General features: G+C 48.2%; 1 protein-coding gene across 2 annotated transcripts; it reads left to right on the top strand.

Moving 5' to 3' along the window:
- Positions 1 to 331: 331 nt before the first annotated feature.
- On the top strand, positions 332 to 17,160 carry HADHB (hydroxyacyl-CoA dehydrogenase trifunctional multienzyme complex subunit beta). 2 transcript variants are annotated; one of them, XM_032969950.2, is made up of 15 exons: positions 332 to 452; positions 3,314 to 3,383; positions 3,548 to 3,683; positions 4,315 to 4,359; positions 4,525 to 4,624; positions 4,934 to 5,021; positions 6,201 to 6,388; positions 6,961 to 7,141; positions 8,044 to 8,165; positions 9,276 to 9,355; positions 10,108 to 10,155; positions 11,078 to 11,165; positions 12,652 to 12,726; positions 13,954 to 14,118; positions 14,983 to 17,160. In XM_032969950.2, exons 2-15 carry the CDS (start codon positions 3,317 to 3,319, stop codon positions 15,019 to 15,021), a joined length of 1,422 nt encoding a protein of 473 aa, XP_032825841.1. In that variant the 5' UTR covers positions 332 to 452; positions 3,314 to 3,316; the 3' UTR covers positions 15,022 to 17,160. The 2 variants fall into 2 exon arrangements, with proteins under 2 accessions (XP_032825841.1, XP_032825842.1); XM_032969951.2 differs by having other exon boundaries at positions 361 to 452; positions 3,317 to 3,383.
- The last annotated feature ends 2,248 nt before the right edge of the window (positions 17,161 to 19,408 follow it).

Genomic DNA, 19,408 nt, shown 5'->3' with positions numbered 1-19,408 from the left:
ACAAACTATCTTTGTAAACGCGATCGATTGTGTCGGGTGGTGGAGGGGTCTGACGACAATAATTTCGGAATAATACGTTATTTTATATACTTCACAACGACGCGAATCATTACATTTGAGTTACGGCTCATTTGCGTGATACAGTGAGCCTACGACTTAACATAATTAGCGATATAAAAAATAAATGCGGTTAATTTTAATTCACGGGGAAATTATTCCGAGGGTGGCGTCACGAACCCCGCTTATCCGAGCTAGCATTTGGAATACCCTGCTCCAAATTTTTTGCCGCCATCCGATTGGTTAGAATCGCATCACGTGCGTGCTCAGCCTGCAGCCGATTGGTCAAGGTGGTCGGTCGGCGTCGGCCTATATAAGGAGGAGGGCGGCCGACTCCGCGCGTCAGTCAGTCCCGCCTTGAGATCGTCAAACCCGTGTCGTCGTTCTCGCTCAGGGTGAGTTACGGTTTACTTTCACCACATTTGTTTAAATCACTCGAATTGTTTATGGGGCGGCTAACCGTCGCAATCGTTGATTTTTGACGCTTCGCGCGGTTTAAATCGGAACGCAGAGCCTTGAACATTTGAGGTAAACTTTGACCCAGTTTATTTTTATTTTTTGCGCCTCGAAGCTCAAATGACCCCTCACCCACTTCTGACATAATAACAACAACAGGGATAATAGCGGATATAATGGTAACGCAGTTAATTTTAAAGTAACATTAAAGCATTTACGTTTCAGTTATGTTCTGAAACGTAAGTTTGAAGGTGCATTGCTGAAGAGTGATGAATTTTTTATCAAACCGGGCCCGGTCGATCAGCGGTGTTGACTTGAGCCAATCATCGTCCATCCTTCCGGGTTTCGATATAAAATAAGTACCACTTTGCCGGGGGAAGGCAACACTGGTTGTCCGATCGCTGGGATCTTCTCCCACCAGCATAGGAACGTGGAATTGCCACCACTGGGCTGTGCAGCGCCGCTGTTAAACCGGAGATATTAACCAAAGCCTCAATTGCTGCTCATTTGAGCAGCAGATCACTTTGACTGGCCCAGAGAGGGCTTCATCCAGCAGTGGATTGTTCATAGCTAATGATGACCCCCCCCCCCGTGCTGCTGAAGACTTAGCCTTTCCTTAGTAAAATCACAACATGTTTATAATAATGATATTGGAGATTGTAGTAATACCTTGCGATGATGGTTCTAGTGATAGTGGTGGGAGTAAGTATGATAATAATGGTGGTGGTAATATTGATAGTGGATTATGATGGCGATTGTGATGCTACGAATTGTAATGGCGATGGTGGTAATAACGATGGTAGTGTTGGTGGTGGTCACAATGATTATGGCGATGGGGATTACGTTGATGGTAATAATGAAAGTGATGATGGCGATAATGGTGATAGTGGCGATGGTACAAATAGTGATTGCAGTGATGGTAGTGGTGATGATGCTGGTAATAAGGAAAGTGGTGATGGTGGTGCTTATGGTAATGGAGGTGATGATGGAAAATGATAGTGATAATTACGATGGCAAGATACGATATGTTGCCAAGTTCTTTCCTACACGCGTATCTGTAGGACGCATATGTCTGTATTGTGATGAGTGGGGGCTCTATTAGAAGGGACCCAAAGGCACTTGGCAATGAATGAACCTACCGCCCTGTCGCGCTGTATGCTCCCACACTTGCGCTCAATGGCATTTTTAAAAACTCTATTTTTAATCCAGTTGATAGCCGAGTAACCCTATAGTTAGATTATGTACTTGTATGTAGGTTGAACTTCTTTCGCACCGTACATAGCCAACCGTGGTAATCGGAGGTGGGGGGGAAGGACAAACTAAACAGAAAAAAGCAGTTTAACACGTAGGCTTTCGCGACCAATATCCATAATACAGGGTTTTTTTTGTTGCGTCGTTAAACCCTCCACCACCCGACACAGCCAATTAGTAAGGTTTGTCACGTGAACAGAACATGCCAATTCGTTACTAGAACAACACTAACCGGTGTGTTGGAGAGCCAAGCCACAACATTTACAACCTGAGTACGACGTTTCGCCAGTAATTACAACTAGCTTCATCTGGCGACAGCCAGATTTGGCTGTCGGTGGTGAGTTTAACGACATATTTACGCGATCCAACCCAAAAAACCTGAATTATGGATACAAAAAAGCAGTTCTAAAGAAATGAGTATTAAATCTAGGTGATTTAAAAGTGCGAAGCTCCAGTGGCTGCCTAATATCGGAAGGAAGAAGGTTACAGACGGTCGCAGAAGCTCATCAGAAAGCCCCGGGCAACGCGGTGACCACCTTCTTTATAGTAATAGGTTTTTACACTTTTAGCTGGCACAAAAACTGACACCTTTATACAAGGGATCATGTTTGCAATAACCACAACACAAGCAGTCAAAAATGTAAACAAAAGGAAACAACTCTGATAATGATATGCACTGTCCTTGAATTTGATTGGTCCACACCCGAGACGGCTTTTCTTAGAGCCTAGTCTCCACTGGTGTTGGCCAGATGATGCCATAAGGCGTACAACTCAAAAACAGCGCACTATCAGAGTATTGAGAGCTTATAATTAGGTTCTGTTTTTAACCAGATGAAAGCCCACTAAAATGCATTACAATCTTTTTATTTAAGCACATTGAGAATTTCGTTGAGATCTAGTCTCTAATCTGAGTGAAAGCCTACTGACAATTTTAAAGGCTATTTATAATCCAGGTGAGAGTCTCATTGCACCAAATCTCATTGACCACGTTGAGAAACCCAGATAGGTCTGGGTCTCTCTAAACTGGCCATGAGAGCTCATTGATATTTACGATCTGTCAACCGCCAGGTGGCACTATGGTCAAAGCACTCGACTCTTTATCAGGCCAACCAACGTCCATCAACTGCACGTCATGGAAAGGCACTCATTCAGCAGTGAATTTACAAATAGGGTTGTACGTGTAAATGGGTTGAAATCCATTCCTCATCATCCTCTCTTGGGGTCGTTCAAATGAGTAGCATTTTCATTTTGGGCAGTCACCAGCATTTGTCCTATCTTTTTTAAACATCGTTGCCGAGCTCCGACCCAGAACGTTGAGTGGCCAGCAACAAACAGCACTGTCAATATTGGAATAGACGAGAGCGAACGTTGTTATTGAATTGAGCAAGGTTATAATAATTTTGGAAAAGAGACTATGGGACGGAATTCCAAAGTGGAGCCGTGCGAGGGGAAAAAGCAGAAAGAGAAGTCTGTTTGCCTGCACTGTGGTCAGTGGATGTACATGTCTGTGTGTCCTGTATGTGTGTCTTGTATGTGTCTATTTGTGCAGAAGATGTCTCGGCTGATGGCGTCCTCACTCCGGTGTCTGCCCCAGGGCTGGGCTTCCACCTCCCGACTCGGTGAGGAGGTTTTAGACGTGAAAAGGAAATTGCAACTATGAGCGAGGAAGAAAAAAATCTTGCATGGATTCTGTAAAGTCTCTCTCACAGACACCCACACACACGTAAGATTAATGCCGCGTCGTGGTGTGTCGCCGTTTGCGCTCTCCGCGGTTTGGTTGCAGGCGGTGCCCGGGCCCTGGGCTCCTCCGGCGCGGTTCTCGCGCCGGCGAAGAGCAAGCAGAGCCTGGCTCGTCCCGGCGTCAAGAACGTGGTGCTCGTGGACGGCGTGCGCACTCCATTCCTGATGTCGGGCACCTCGTACGTGAGCCTCCCCCTCCCTCCTTCCCCTCGACGTGCGTTGAGCCTATTATGACGAGGTGATCGGTGCTCACTGATTGCTGTGTGGAGAGGTTGGGGTGTGCTTTGGAATGGTGCTGTACGGTGTTCGTGTGTGTGTGTATACGTTGAACTTCTTTCACACCGTACGTAGCCAACCGTGCTAATCGTTGATGTGCGTTGTGGTGTTCTGTGTACTGTTGTGCAGTGTATTGCAGCACACAGTGGTCTGGTTTGTCATATGTCTCCGTGGGAGAGTGGATACAAAATAAATAAAACAAATAGCTATGCTATAAAACAAAGAGCTATGCTTGCTTGCATTTTTATATTGTGCCCATAACGAAACGTCTCGGTGTGCATTTTTTTTTATTAGCCTCGGGCATCCCCTGGTTGGCAGCTGTCCCTGTGTGGCACAAGGCGATTGGGCACCTGCCCTGCAAGTGGGCATATAATCTGCTAGTAGGAGGCGATGTTGCTGTAATCCCTAGTTCTCAGTTGGGGTTACAGATAGCAATCATCCTGGATAGGTGTCTCTTGCAGATGAAGGGAATTGTGCATAACAGGTGTTTCTTAAAATAATTCCTGTGTGTGTGTGTCTTTGTGCATTGTGCAGGTACATTGACCTGATGCCCCATGATCTGGCACGTGGAGCTTTGCAGTGAGTGTCCATTTATCTTGGATGACACTGCCCTATTCATTCGGCATGCTTTGTGATTTTTCATGCCTCTGAATTTAAGGATATCTGTGCAGCACGTTATCAGGCCAACCAACGTCCAAAAGATGGTAACCTCTGCATGCATGCATGCATGTGTCCGCTGCGCAGGGGACTACTTTCGCGCACCGGTGTGCCCACGGATGCCGTGGACTACATTGTGCTCGGCACCGTGATACAGGAGGTGAAAACGAGCAATGTGGCTCGCGAGGTGAGCGTAACCCTACACCACTGAGACGAAGTTAATAACTGAAGAGTAAAGCGTTAATAACTATTTACTCTTCCTTTAGTTGCCAAGGTAGTTGTGTGCAAAGTCGCATATCTGATTGTCACTTATCTGCCCTGACCAGTAATCTGCCCACACCTAGTGCAGTGTTTGTGCGTGCATTTGTATCTTTTTTTTTGTATACTCGAGATTCACAAATCCGCGCCTCCGCTTCAGTCCCCAGCGAGTGGTAGGCGCAAAATTGTTGTTGTTCTGTGATTCATTTTGTTTTTGTGATGTGCTGTGTTCATGCAGGCTGCGCTTGGAGCTGGGTTTTCTGACAGGATCCCTGCACACACAGTAACCATGGCCTGCATCTCGTCAAATCAAGCAATGACTACGGGTTCGTGCGGATGTATACATGGGCACACACGAACAATTATTATAAGCTGAAGTATATTTATTTTACCAGCTAAGGCCTACTGAGCTATATAGCTCATTTTTCACAAGTGACCTGGCCACAAATGAAAGCTCAACGAAGTGACTTATGTGGAAAATTTATAGCAGGCAAATACCCTGAAACGCATGTTGATTCTAAATGTAGAGGGAAAAACCGGAGGTCCCGGAGAAAAATCCACGCGACCACTATGGATGATATTGGTCGCGAAAGCCTATATGTTAAACCTGTGTTATGGACGGGGAGAGAGACACGCAAACTTCAAATATACAGGCGTCGGGGTCTGGATCGAACCCACGACTTACTGCTTACCAGGCGATGGAGTTAACATCTAGCCACCGCGATGCCCCTATTATTATTACTACTACGTAAATTATTATGATTATTTACCCAGGAAAATGTCACTGAGCTTCGTGACTCTTTTTTAGGCAGGTGCCGCCAACTTTTCGCAGTAGGGGCCGATGATTGCCGTGTTTAATGTGAAATTTGCTTTAGATTTTGTTCTTCTTTAAAATCTCGACCGACCGTGACACCGGCGTACAATGGCCCCACCCGCTCATGCGAATGATGTTGTGGGATATTTAATGTCCACCGTAAAGCAAAAACAGCACGTAGTGTGTTAAGTATTATATTCTTGGTTCTTTCGGTAAAGTCGAGTAGATAGAAAATAAAAATAAATAAAATTATAATAATAAATTGAAAATAATCGGCGACCGCTTGATCCTCGTCAACAAGCGGTGAATGCAACACCACTGGACTATGTCAAAACCCTTTAAAAAAAGACGTGTGTGTGTGTGGGGAGCAGTGGTGTAGCGGTTAGCGCGCTATGCTATGAACCTGGAGACCCAAGTTCGATTCCCGTTCACGGCCAACACCAGTGACGATTATCTGAACTGGTCCTGGGCCTCCCCTAGGCCGACTCAGTCTGAAATGAGTACCTGGTGCAATGTGTAAACATCGCTACAAGGGAGACAAAGGCGGCCGCGCATGGTGCAGGCCACCCACCTCCTCGTGTGCCGTTCTGGCCTTCATAGGTGCTCCCTAACAGCACTTGCCTCAAGAGTCTGTTATGACTATACGGGAGTTCTTTGTCTTGTGTGTGTGTGTGGATGTATGCGTGTGCAGGCTTTGGGTTGATAGCGGCGGGCCAGTGCGACGTGGTGGTGGCTGGGGGAGTGGAGTTCATGTCGGACGTGCCCATCCGACACAGCCGCAAGATGCGTAAGACCATGCTGTCTCTCAACAAGGCCAAGACGGTGGGGCAGCGCCTGGCACTGGCGTCCTCGCTGCGCCCGGCGCACTTCGTGCCAGAGGTGAAAGACCCCTTTGATCGCTGGATTTTTTTTTTCATCGCCAAGTTGTCGAGTCGAGTCTTTTTGTTCGTGCAGCAGCGTCGTTTGTGCAGCGGCTGCATCGCACAATGCGGAGGCGCCTGTAGATTGAGATCTTCTCAGCAACTTGGTGGGTATTTATATAAATCAACGGCACAGACCCAGATGAAATTGGTTAACTAATTGAGGTGATTGAATGATGCATACCTATGCCGTACACTCTGCATATTTGGCACACGTGTGTACGTGCGTGTGTGCGCGTGGTCACTGCACTGCGATACAAACCCGGTGGTCCCAGTTCGTTTCCCGCTCACGACCAATAACAGTGACGGTGAATATTTGCACCAGTCTTCTCCTAGGTCGACTCGGCTTTAAATGAATACATACCTGGGTCGGTGTGTAATCATCGTCCCTGCGGAAAAACAAAGGTGGCAACCGGGCGTGTTGCAGGCTACCCCGGCTAACTGCACTTGGGCCTACAGTCGGTTAAAGGCTACACGGGGGATCTTTTTGCGCGTGTGTGTGTGTGTGCGCGTGCTTCCGTGCATGTGCAGCTGCCGGCCGTGGCCGAGTTCTCGACGAGCGAAACGATGGGCCACTCGGCGGACCGCCTGGCGGCGGCGTTCGGCGTGTCGCGTGCCGAACAGGACGAGTTTGCTCTGCGCTCGCACTCGTACGCCAAGCAGGCGCAGGAGCAGGGGCTGCTGTCCGACCTCGTGCCCCTCAAGGTGCCAGGTGAGAGAGAGGGGGGGGGGGGGGAAAGTCTCTCGGAACGTGTGACCCCTGACGGGTATAAACACACGGACCCAGAATTCCACCACCACCCTGTTGTGGCAGTCCTAACCCTCTTCCACTGGCACATCCGAGCCAAGCCGATGTGTGGTGTGGGGTCCTCGCGGTACGGGTGGTTTTCCACTGACTGTTTGCCGGGCTGAGCCACAACCAATCCGAGATGCGCTGGCCTCTCAAAATATTGAAATCTGTCTCGAGGGGCTAATGACGAGTAACATCGTGTGTGACGTCCTGTCTGTGGGCGCCGTTGCCGAGCTGTCTACCGGCGTCCTCGTGTTTTGTTGGGTGTGACGGCAGCGGCACGGCTCGTCTTGCGCAGTAAACTAAAAGAAGAACTCGTGTATCATCTACGGGTCATTATGGGCATGGTGCTGATGTGCCTGTGAAGGGGAATGCAAAAGCCACTTGTGGTTTAACTACCTCACCTGGTATGCAGGAGGTCGTGAGTTCGAGTTTGACCCTAACCGCCTACTGTATATTTGGAGTCTGCATGTTCTCTCTCCCTGTGGTCGCGTGGATCTTTTTCCAGGGTCCTCCAGTTTTTTCCCCCATTTAGACACATGCTTTTAGAGCATTTGGCTGCTGTAAATTCTCATGTGATAAGCCACTTCGTTGAGCGATCGTTTGTGGCCAGGTCCCTTCTGAAAAAGAGCTGTATAGCTCCATGGGCCTTACCTGGTAAAAGAAGAAATAGTTTAGTTCATGAGCCAGGGTATTTCACGGTTGACCCTTGGAACTACGGTAAGGGGACGCGCGTGCATGGGGGGGGGGCGGGGGGGGGGGATACCGCCAGCTTGGAAACGCGCGAGAGGTGCAAGTCGCGCCGTCGCTTCGTGCGTCCGCAGGGAAGGACACGGTGGCGAAGGACAACGGCATCCGCCCCAGCAGCATGGAGCAGATGGCGCGACTCAAGCCGGCCTTCATCAAGCCCCACGGCACCGTCACGGCCGCCAACTCCTCCTTCCTGGTGCCGGCTCTCGTCTCCTCTCCCCTCTCCCCCAACAGCCTGTCTTTAAGGCTGTGTAATTGACTTGGTCATTCTATGCTCGATTCTGGTCCACTCGCAATCATTGTTAAGGGGCCGTCCATAATTGACGTCGCGCACCTGGGGGCGGGCGGGGGGGGGGTCAGACATTTGTGACGATGTGTGACGAGGGGGGGGGGAGGTTTGAGAAATGTGACGTCACATCAAAATGCGCAACTTTAAATATAAACACGTTCTACTTAATTAAATAGAATTGTTAGAACAACACTAATTTTGATAAATTTTCATTATTAACTATTTGATTATTTAAATTTATAAAGGCACCTTTTATTTATTCCATGAAGGAGCATTTTGCTTTTCCATCAGAGAATGGAGAAGCATAAATTTAGTTAATCAAAATTTGTATTTTAATGATTCCAACAGGGCTTTTCTGTGGAATGAATGTGATTGTTTTACTTGTACTCCATTTTGCTTCATTCTACTATAAAGTTTCAAGCATTTTTTATAGTTATAATTACTTTTAATATATGATAATTATAAGAGAATTTCAATATAATATTCTGAACATCTGCAGTTTTAGTTAGATGATGAATATTTTCAAGTGGATTTTATGCTAAATTTCAGCTTTCCAACGCCTCCTTTTTAATAAATGTTTTCGCCTACAACATCAGAGTGCAGGGCCACATTAAATACGTACTACAATGACGATAGTTTAAAGCGATTTGAAGTATGTTTTATTTTCAAAATGGAAATGTTTTTTTTGGGGGGGGTTGGGGCAGAGCTTTGTGACGTCATATTTGAGGGGGGTCTCTTTTTGTGACACCGTGTGACGAGGGGGGGGGTAAAAAATCGTCCAAAATCGCGTGACGTCATTTATGGACAGCCCCTAACCAACGTATAGAAATAAAAACCCCACTCTCCCCCCCCACCCCCCTTATTCTCTCCCTCCTCGCAGTGACATCCCATCTCTTTGCTGTCCTGTCCCTCGGCAAAGCATCAGTGGAATTTCCGCTGCTGGTTGTCCGACTTTGTTGTGGCAGTGTTGTTGAAGGCCTGGCTACATCGTGTGTGTGTGTGCGTGGCTGATTGCAGACTGACGGAGCGTCGGCTGTGCTCATTATGTCTGAAGAGAAGGCTCTCGCCATGGGATACAAGCCCAAGGCCTACCTTCGGTGCGGTACAAGTCAGGGTTTGACTCCTAGACAGGATGTCGGTCTTTTATGGGGAGGTGGGGGGTTATGTCAGTATTTGAGACACTGAGTAAATCTGAGTTTCAAACCCTGAAAGTGGATGGGCTTGAATTTTGAAACCTTTCCCATTCGGAGACGTCTGCAAGTTGCAGGGCAGGTGCCGTTCACTGCTGAATCTCGGAACTCGCAAACGGTCATCGCGCCGTTGTTTTTAAACACATTGTACTCGCCACAGCAAACTGTAGCGACATGACCACACTCGATAGCTGGCGCCAAGCTGTGCCACATGCCGTCCTGCATGGCCTTGTGGGAGCCTCGGTATATCCTCCAACTTGAAGGCGTACCGATAAAGTAATTTCTCTCTTACACCGAATGGGAAAGGGTTAATATTGGACTCATGATGGCCTTACCAGATCATTGAGCGAGCAACTTGGATTCCTAGGTTCAAGTCCCAGGTGTCTTTCACTTGTACATATACAGGCGCTATTTTTTAAATCCACAGCTGGATGAGGGTCTTGATACACCCCATACAGGTCTTGAGGGGGGGAATATTTGTCCATACTTCCATTATGCTGGTTGGGGAAGGGATGGGTCCACAACCGTTTTATGTATCACTCGCCACTGATGTTAACTGTGACCGGGAATAAAACTCATTGCACTAACCACTGCACCACCACTCCCCGCCGCCCCACAGATAATAGTTGTAATAATACTTCGGTTATATTTCTCTGCAGGGACTTTGTGTACGTCTCTCAAGACCCGAAGGACCAGCTGCTGTTGGGGTACGTATCGGGTGACGGTGGTGGCGACACATGTGCCTGCCTGTAACCCAGCGCTGTGTGGAGGCGGGCAGCCATGGGTTGGTGGATCACCGCACAGATGTTGTAAAACTCCCTTCCCGTGGGCGTCGAGGAGGAGCCATACCCTGGCTCACCAGAAGCAGGGGGTTCGGCAAAGTGCAGACTATAATATCTGTCCTATCTGTATAGGATAGTGTTGCCCCCTCGCACGCGTGAATTTTCGCGAGGTGTTGTGTTTCCTCCCTCAAATATAAACACTCATTGGCTGAAAACATTTTAACGTTTGTGTGCGCCTCTGTTTTGCAGATTACACAGCATTGTGCAATGCAATGACATAAAAATGACACTGATCTTTTCAAACTTTAACATTATTACCTCCGCTGCGCAGTAGGGATAGTACAGACGCAGGACTAGGAAATCGGTGAGCGTGGCCGGATGTCGCAGGAGGTGAACACGGAGGCAAAAACACCCGAGTCCACGGGACAGCTGAGATGGGCCCAAAAATCTGGGTTTCATTTTTGTGCAAGATGTAATTGTAATTTTTACATGAGTGTTCACAAATCTGAGCTCTCGACGTGCACAGTTTATTATCAATCTCGCACGCCGTGCACTCGCTTCTAAGACACTGTGAAGTTGCGTGTACCTGCCTGTGTTTAGGGGCAGCTCACGATATTTTTGTCCAGTAACCCCCTTTAGACGCACTTTGCAACTGTCGTTTTCCGTTGGTGTTCACACATCCGACCTTTGTGCATATCCGCCTTTGGTTGAGTCCCTACCCTCTGAACGCCTCTCCGAGATGCCATTCACAAGGGCTGTGCTGTGTGCGTGCTGTGTGCGTGCTGTGTGCGTGCTGTGTGCGTGCTGTGCGCGTGCTGTGCGCGTGCTGCTGCTGCTCGTCGCGCAGGCCAACCTACGCCACCGCGCGTCTTCTGGCCAAGTCCGGGCTCTCCCTCGGCGACATCGACGTGTTTGAATTCCACGAGGCGTTCGCTGTGCGTAATGCACGCATGCGCACACATGCACACACACACATACGCACACACACATGCACACATACGCACACACACATACACACGTATATGCATATATACATGTGCACACATGTGCACACATACTTACACACGCATGCATACGCACGAACATGTACGCACAGATATATATGTGCATGCACGCACATGTATGCATATGCACACACACACACATACGCACGCATACGACAGCCACCACTAATTGGCAGTGACGTCGTCACAGCGCCTGTGCCAGGCACACCCATACGCACACATGCATGCCCACGCAACACGTACACACACACATTCGCATTTACACATGTCTGCAAGCACTGCTGCGGTTTGATGCTAACGAACCCTGCTAATTGTCGGGTGGGGTTCCCTTGTTGGAGAGGAATGGCTCTTAAGTAGGAGGGTCTATTCAAGAGACATTCAGTCGCAGTTTTCTGGAAGAGTCTGTTGAATATGTCTGCTATTCGTGTGGGAGTCGATTGTGTTCAAATTGGGTCTCTTCCTGTTGATGAAAGTTTTCTGTAGGAATTGATTGATTAGGGGTTTCTCTCTATCTATTCACTGAGTCTTCTGTTCAATAGGGAAGTATTTTATTCAGTCTTTAAGATTTGCCCCTATTCAATCGTCATTAATGAATTTGATCAATGCGAAAGGTTTCTTTGTCTGGCACTCAGAGTCTTGGACACCAACACAGATCTCGGCACAACGTTGCCAAGTTACATGTTGCTATTTGGGTACGTGTGTGTACAGGCCGATCCATTTATAGATACCTGACTGGCATAATGGGGAGATATTCTCGAGAATTGTTTTCATTACAAAGCCTCTCCAAAAGTCTCTCAACCAAACTGTACACACTTGTTTGTTAAATTGTCTATCAATCTAGTCTGTGAGACACTGGGCCACCACTTTCAATGCTCATTCAACTGCTGTTGAGACGAAAGTAAAAAAGGGTCATTGGGGTATCTATGAATTGATCACCCTGTAATATAGCTTAGTTTGTTGTCCTTCCCCCGCAACTCCGATTTAGCTCGGTTGACTAAGAAGTTCTACATACGTGTGTTTTCGTGCAGCCGTGCACTTGATCAAATGTAAAAATGGCAATTGTTTTATTTGTTGGCATTGGCCAAGCAAATATGGGCCCTGTAGTGTGGACGTGGGGATTCCACGTGGATGTTTTCGAGAGGCACACTTTGCAGCGGTGAGCATTTAGGCGACTATACCGTGCTGATGAGTCTTAATTGTCATGAAACTGGTGTATCATAGAAGTCTATCGCTGCATCACTGCTGCTGCTGTCAGTCGGTCACATTTACTCACATGTACTTTCGATGATGCACAAAAGCTGTTGGTTCTTTTTACACATTTTTGTGCAATGTTTGAAACCTAATTTGTGCTTAATTGTAGCAATCAGCTACACGAGTAATTGAAGGGGGTTATCTCCCTGTGTGTGTACATAATCAGGGCCAAATCCTAGCCAACATGCGGGCCATGGACTCGGACTGGTTCGCTCAAAACTACGTTGGACTCAAGTCCAAGGTGAGACAGTGTGAGTGTGCTGGCCACCCACGCCCTCCTGTGCCATGTCGGGCCTTCAAAGCTGCTCTCTAACAGCACTTGTGCCAAAAGTATGTGTCAGGCTATATGGGGATGTTTATTTTATATGCATGTAGAGCCGTGACTTTGTGTTCATGTGTGTTGGCGATAGTGCAAGGGTTGGCGCGCTGCATTACAAACCTGGCGACCCGTGTTCGATTTCTGCTGTCTTCCAATACCAGTGACGATTGTCTGAACCGGTTTCTGGGCCTCCCCTAGGTCGACTCCGCCTCAAATGAGTGGCTGGTGCCATATGTAAACATCGCCACGAGAGAGACAAAGGGAGCCGGATTTGGTGCTCCCTTATGTCCTGTGCCTGCCTTCGTCGGTGCTCACTGACAGCACTTAGCCCAAAAGCCTGTTAAGGCCATACAGGGGATCTGTATTTTTTCGGGAGTGATATTTAAACTTGTCCTGGGTCCTCATCCAGGTCAACTCAACCTCGAATGAGTACCTGGTGCGGTGTCTCAGCTTTACCACTAGGGAGGCGAAGGTGGCCAGGCTTGCAGATAGCCGCACCACCAGTTGTGTGTGTTGGTCTTATTAGTTACTTCCTCACAGCCCTAGCTCCAAGAGTATACATCGGTGAGAGCGGTGGTGCAGTGATCATCGGATCATGCTACGAATGCGGCCATCCAAGTTAGATTCCCGGCCACTACTCACATCAGTGGCGCGTGAAATCTGGACCAGTCCTTGTTGCCACCCCCTTCCTCCACCTGCATTTACCAGTGGGGTGAAGTATGGTCAAGCATCCCCCATGACTGGCACAGCGTGGGGCATGGGGGGGGGTGGGGGGGGGTGGGGCCTTCATCCAGCAGTGGATCAACAGGACTGGAGAATAGATTTTAAGGATGATAAAAAGCAACGCTGCTTTGATCGTTGATCAGTGTTAATGTGCCATATTTTTGAGGGACCGTGTGCTGTCTTTGGTGTGGTCCAGGACTGTTTTGTTGTCTTGGCAAATGAACGTATTTAATTTATGTATTATTCATATTGCTTACCATTTTCTCTATTTTGCACGCCTATTGTTTTTTTTTGTATCGTTTGCTGTTGCCGCTCGCTTGACCCACCCATACTCGACATGTGCGAAAAAGAGCTTTGTAGCTCGTTGGATTCCTCCAGCATACATTCAGTCATTCTGATTCATTTTTTTTCCCCTCCCGGGAACAGGTGGGGGCCCCCCCCGCTGAGAAGTTCAACCTCTGGGGGGGCTCGCTGTCGCTGGGCCACCCCTTCGGCGCCACCGGCTGCCGCCTCGTTACCACCGCCGCGCACCGGCTCCACCGCGAGGGGGGCCAGTACGCGCTGGTCGCCGCTTGCGCCGCCGGAGGCCAGGCGAGTTCCGTCTGGTTGGCGGTGTGTGGGTTGCGGTGGCGGCGGCGTGGGGGCATGCCTAGCCACGTCACGATTGTTGGCAACGACCTCCCGATGCACGGCGATCTTGGCGGAACGCGGGTAGACGTTTTTTTTCCCGTGACGTAGCTCGGCGTGACGCGTCGGGACGGGGTACCCGTGCACACACCGACGGGCAGTCTGTCGCGACGAGCAACAGCAACGCGTGACCGTTACTCGTGACGATTGGGTGGTTTGGCTCGGCGGAGGTTAGGACCACCGAATTGGTGACGCGCCTAATGGTTGCCCCGCCGCCCCTCGCTGCACGCAGCGATTCGATGGGGCTGGCACAGTGATTCGAGAGCGAATTGTAATTTAAGAGCCTTGAAACTCAAGTTGTTAGGGTTAATGCATTAGCTCTTATCAATCTTGTCTAAAATTGGGACGGGCCCCCGTCGAACGGTATAATAATTGCTTTTTCTGATATGCCCTCTGTGCGCAAATTTACATTAATACATGTGTGTGTGTGTGTGTAAGGAGGGAGCGGTAGTGCAGCGATTAGCGCACTGCGTTATGAATCCGGCGACCCGAGTTTGATTCTCGCTCACGGCTAACATCGGTGACGAATATCTCAACCGGACCTGGGGCCCTTCCCTAGGTCAACTCAGCCTTTAAATGAGGACCTGGTGTGATGTGTGAACATCAGCACTGGGGATACAAAGGCGGCTGGAGCATGGTGATGGCCACCAACCTCCATTTCCTCAGCCTTGTACACCGTTGGGTGCTCGCTAACAGCACTTGCCCCAAAAAGTCTGTTAAAAAGCTATATGGGGGGGGATCTTTGTCTTTTTGTGTGCGTGTGCACAGGGCCACGGCATGATCGTGGAGGCATACCCACAGAAGTGAGACCCCTGCCCAGCCTCGGTAGGGGCGAGGAGGAGGAGGAGGAGGAGGCGGCAGTGCCGGTGGCCGTTTCAATTCAACACGGAGGGGAGGCGCGCGGCGAGCCCGACCCCCCCCCCCCCCCTGCCTAGCGACGTCGAACCTGGACCCCCCTCCCCCCCCACCTCAGCTTGGCGGCTGCATCCATATGGAGCTCCTGCTTGGAGCTGTCGAGATGGGACGGGCGTCTCGCAAGTGCTTCATGATGGCAATGTTGGGGCCACATAAGCGAGCACCGCTGAAGATCTTTTGGGTTCAAATCCCAGACTCCCACCACTTCCCCCTCCCACCACAGCCGGTGGTTAAACCAGGTTTGTAGTCGGTAGTGAGTTTGACGTCTCAACCCAGTCTCCCAGTGACTGCACGATAGGTCTTTGTCCGGTCAATGTCATTATTGCGCTTAATGTGGCTTTGGTTGGCTCTGAATGACAGTGGAAACTGCATACAAGTATATACACCTCTTGCGAGCAAAGCCAGCTGTGATTATATCAGAAGTAGTGTGCATCTATCAAAATATGCCCTTTGCCTTCCTCCCTGCAGTGTGCTGTCAATGTGTTTTGCTTATTTCAGAACGGTGCTGATGTACAGGGGTGCTTGTCATCATCCTGATCTAATATCCATCAGTAACATACACTCATGGCAATCGACTTGAATTTGTCACAGAGCGTGAAGGAAGCGCTGCTTAGTATCAGCTGTAACGGTCCGGTTACGCTTTTCCGATAATTATTTTGGCACCACGTCACGTGCGTCTCTCCTTTTGTTCTGTATCATTTTTACAAACCTATTCGTAGGTTTATAGGAATATTGGGTGCAATAAATGTAGGAGCATTATTGTTATGGATAGATGTACCCTGTATTCTAGTGGGTAGTGCCTTACGCCGATACGTCCTTGCTCTGGGCCAACGAAGCTTTACGGCGTTCCAGGAAGTATTGAATACGATTTTTGCAATATATGGTGACAACATGATTTACCATATTCTCTGGATTATAAAACACTCCGGAAAGTAATACTTGTTCGAATTTTTGTATCCCTTGTCAATAAAAGTTTTACAAGTCTGGGCACACGCACACAAACAACTACCGGATTGTAAGAAAAAAATGTTGTACAGCATTATAATCGCAGAGAATGCGGACGTTTGCTGTCCTTCTCCCGCACCTCCGATTATCACGGTTGGCTACGTTGCAGTGCAAAATAAGTTCTACATACATAACCGTTTAAACATTTCACATTCTCAGTGCTTGTATTCAGAATTAAGCTAATTTCAATAAAGAGCAAGTGCTTGACTAAACCACTATCTCTCCCGTGTAATAAACTCCACAGTTGGCAACGGTAAAGTGATAACACGCAGATTGTTGCAGTCCCCCCCGAGAAGGTTGAAATAAACGCTCTGCTGGTGAATGGCGCAGTCCAGTCAGTGGTGGTTTTTGCTGCTTCTCGTTGGAAAAGAGGCGTTGTGTTTGGAGCGCATCATTCATTAAAGGGGTCTTTTCTGAATAGTGCCATTGTAGATGCATTTCTGGGGTTGTGTGGCTGTGTTCGTACATTTATTTGTTGGGCCCAAACTAAGTTGCGTATAAATAATAAATCCACCCACAGGGAGGTGTTAATCTAAATTTACTCGATAGCGATTGATCTCTGTTTATGTTAAATGTACACCTGGGTAAGCTTTCACTACTACAGATGTGGTCCCGGTGGGTCCTCGAATGACCGTCGGGAAGTTCCGAGGTTGGTTATATAGGTCGGGTCAACCCTGATGCTGTCCAGGAATAATTACATATAAGGATGCGTGATGTTAGCAAAACTTTTGAGATCGCGACAATGCACTTTGTTCCTATTCTGTCCCCTGAAGACGATTGCTTGTGTTGCGATTGAAACGTGATAGTTTTATTATTTTTCTGTCTACGTGGCTTTACCGAAAGACCCATAGAATATGTATTCCAGCAGTCACGAAAGCTTTAAGTCAATATTTCACTTTGTTCCTCTTTGCATTGCAGTTTTCGGTCAAACTGCAGGTTAACATTTATTTTCCAGTAACCACTTGGCTTGCACTCCAGATGACTTCTCGATCTGGGCCCTTTGCAAATAATAAAATAGAAATGTGATCTTTATGACCTCTGTGTGTTTCTGAACCACAACACTTAGCCCTAAAGTGTACGCAGTACAGCAAGGAGTCCCCCCCCCCCCCCCCACCTCCGATTAGTACATTTGGCTATGTACCGTGCGAAAGAAGAAGTTCAACATACAAGAAGGTAAAATCCAAACAGGTCTTCTCGAGCAGCTACGAATCTTATTACAATTCACCCCTGCGCGATTTCATGATACAACAATGGTCTTGCAATGACTGATGTTTGCCGTGGAGTAATGGTTAGCAACACGTTGGAGTTGAGATCCAGAGGTCCGCAGGTTCAATTCAATCTCCAGGCACAGCAATTCCAAGTTTCTTAATCCCCCTCCCACCCCCGCGGTATAAATGGGCGCACAATCGTTGATTGGCAGATCGTGTTGTGGTGGGGTAAAGTTTGGAGATTTGCGAGAAGTCTGGGCTTAGCAATGAAGAGTAGGCCAGATGCCCTCCAGAGCAGTGTTCTTCATTGCAAGGCATCCGGGCCACTGGCGGCCCCTGATGTGCAGCCCCCAACAATCCACACGTGTGACAACACCCCATCGTGCTGCTGTCAAAACACCAATGGTTTCAAATGTGTGGCGAGCCTCACACTGATGATGTCTTATTGGCGAAAGTGCCCCCGCCCCCTGACAATTAGTGACGATCGCTGCTCTGGCGCTCCCTGTAGTGGAGGCTCTTGTCAGCGGTGTCGTGGAGCAAGAAGTTTCAGGGCTGCACCTTTACCGTTGTATTGTGATGAATCGTGACCGTCAAAACAAATCTCTGGGGGGGAGTGGTAACCCGACACGTGTATACTCTGATCCATAACGGAACTGCGTGTCCCCGTATCTCGTACTGCATTTGCAGAGGAGGGGGAAAAAAACTGCCTTCATGCTGCAAGGAGAGGGAGGGTCTGTGTCCTTATGTTCTCGTCATTGCTGTGGTTTGACTGCCGAGTCTGAATTTGCAAGTAAAAATCGTGACTTGCCTATACAAGGACTGCTTTACGGTCATCTCCATTGGCAGTCCTTCGTCAGTGGTGGAAATTCTACAATCCGTTAGCGGAGAGGCTGTTGTGCCATATTAAAGACAACCATTGTGCCAAATTGCCACTCGTTTTTCTTTATCAATCCCGGAGGAAACATGGTTATGATGGGTTGAATAGATTTCCTATTCACAAAACGGTTCTCGCTGAGCGAAGGTTGATTGGGGGCTTCGAGAGAAAGTCTTCGTTGTTGGGAGCAGCGAGAGTGGAAGTGAATAGTGAGGGGAGAGGTAGTTGAGTGTGTGAAGGGAGTAGAGTGAGATGAGAGGGGAGAGGTAAGAGAGTGGAGGGGAGTAGAGTGAGGTGAGAGGTAGGAGAGTAGTGAGAAGAGAGGGGAGAGGTAGGAGAGTGCGTGGAGGGGAGTAGAGTGAGATGAGAAGTATTTGAGTGCGATTCAGTGCACTGCACTATGAACCCGGAAACCTGAGTTTCATTCATTCTAACAGCTAACAACAGTGGTTCGCTATATCTGAACCCATACCGGGCTACTCCCAATTTATTGTTTTCCTTATCTACGTCACATGTAAGAGCAATACCACGGGGATAATAAACGTTTACAGTATATAAATACACACTAATCAATCTTGATTTGAAGCTTTCGTGACTGCAGGAATCCATACTCTTTGGTTCTTTCGGTAAACTCACGTAGGTAGATTTTATAAGTATATTTTATTTTATACTTACGTGACTTTACCGAAAGAACCAAAAAGTACACATTCATCGGCCTACGTATTGGCATTTCAGACCGACATTATCCAGCGGCAAAAGCGTGCGTTTAAGCAAACAATACACTGGGACTGGTTCAACAAATGCTTGCTGGATTTAATAGACGTTAGGGGCCGTCCATAAATGACGTCACGCACCTAGGGAGGGGGGGGGAGTTGAGAAATCTGACGTCACATCAAAATGCGCAACTTTAAATAAATATAGACAACACGTTCTACTTAATTAAATAGACTTTTTAATAAATGTTTTCTCCTACAACATCAGAGTGCAGCGCCACATTAAATACGCACTACAGTGACAATAGTTTAAAGAGATTTGAAGCATGTTTTATATATATTTTGGGGGGGGGGGCAGAGCTTTGTGACGTCATATTTGAGGGGGGGGGGTCTGACTTTTTGTGACGTCGTGTGACAAAGGTGGTAGGGGTCAAAAATAGTCCAAAATCGCGTGACGTCATTTATGGACGGCCGCTTTC

Source organism: Petromyzon marinus, chromosome 43 (genome assembly GCF_048934315.1).
Source record: "Petromyzon marinus isolate PM22_M1 ecotype Great Lakes invasive population chromosome 43, UKy_Petmar_22M1.pri1.0, whole genome shotgun sequence".
Lineage (NCBI taxonomy): Eukaryota > Metazoa > Chordata > Hyperoartia > Petromyzontiformes > Petromyzontidae > Petromyzon > Petromyzon marinus.
The sequence above is the reverse complement of the archived record's forward strand: the minus strand, read 5'-3'. Positions and strand labels throughout refer to the sequence as shown.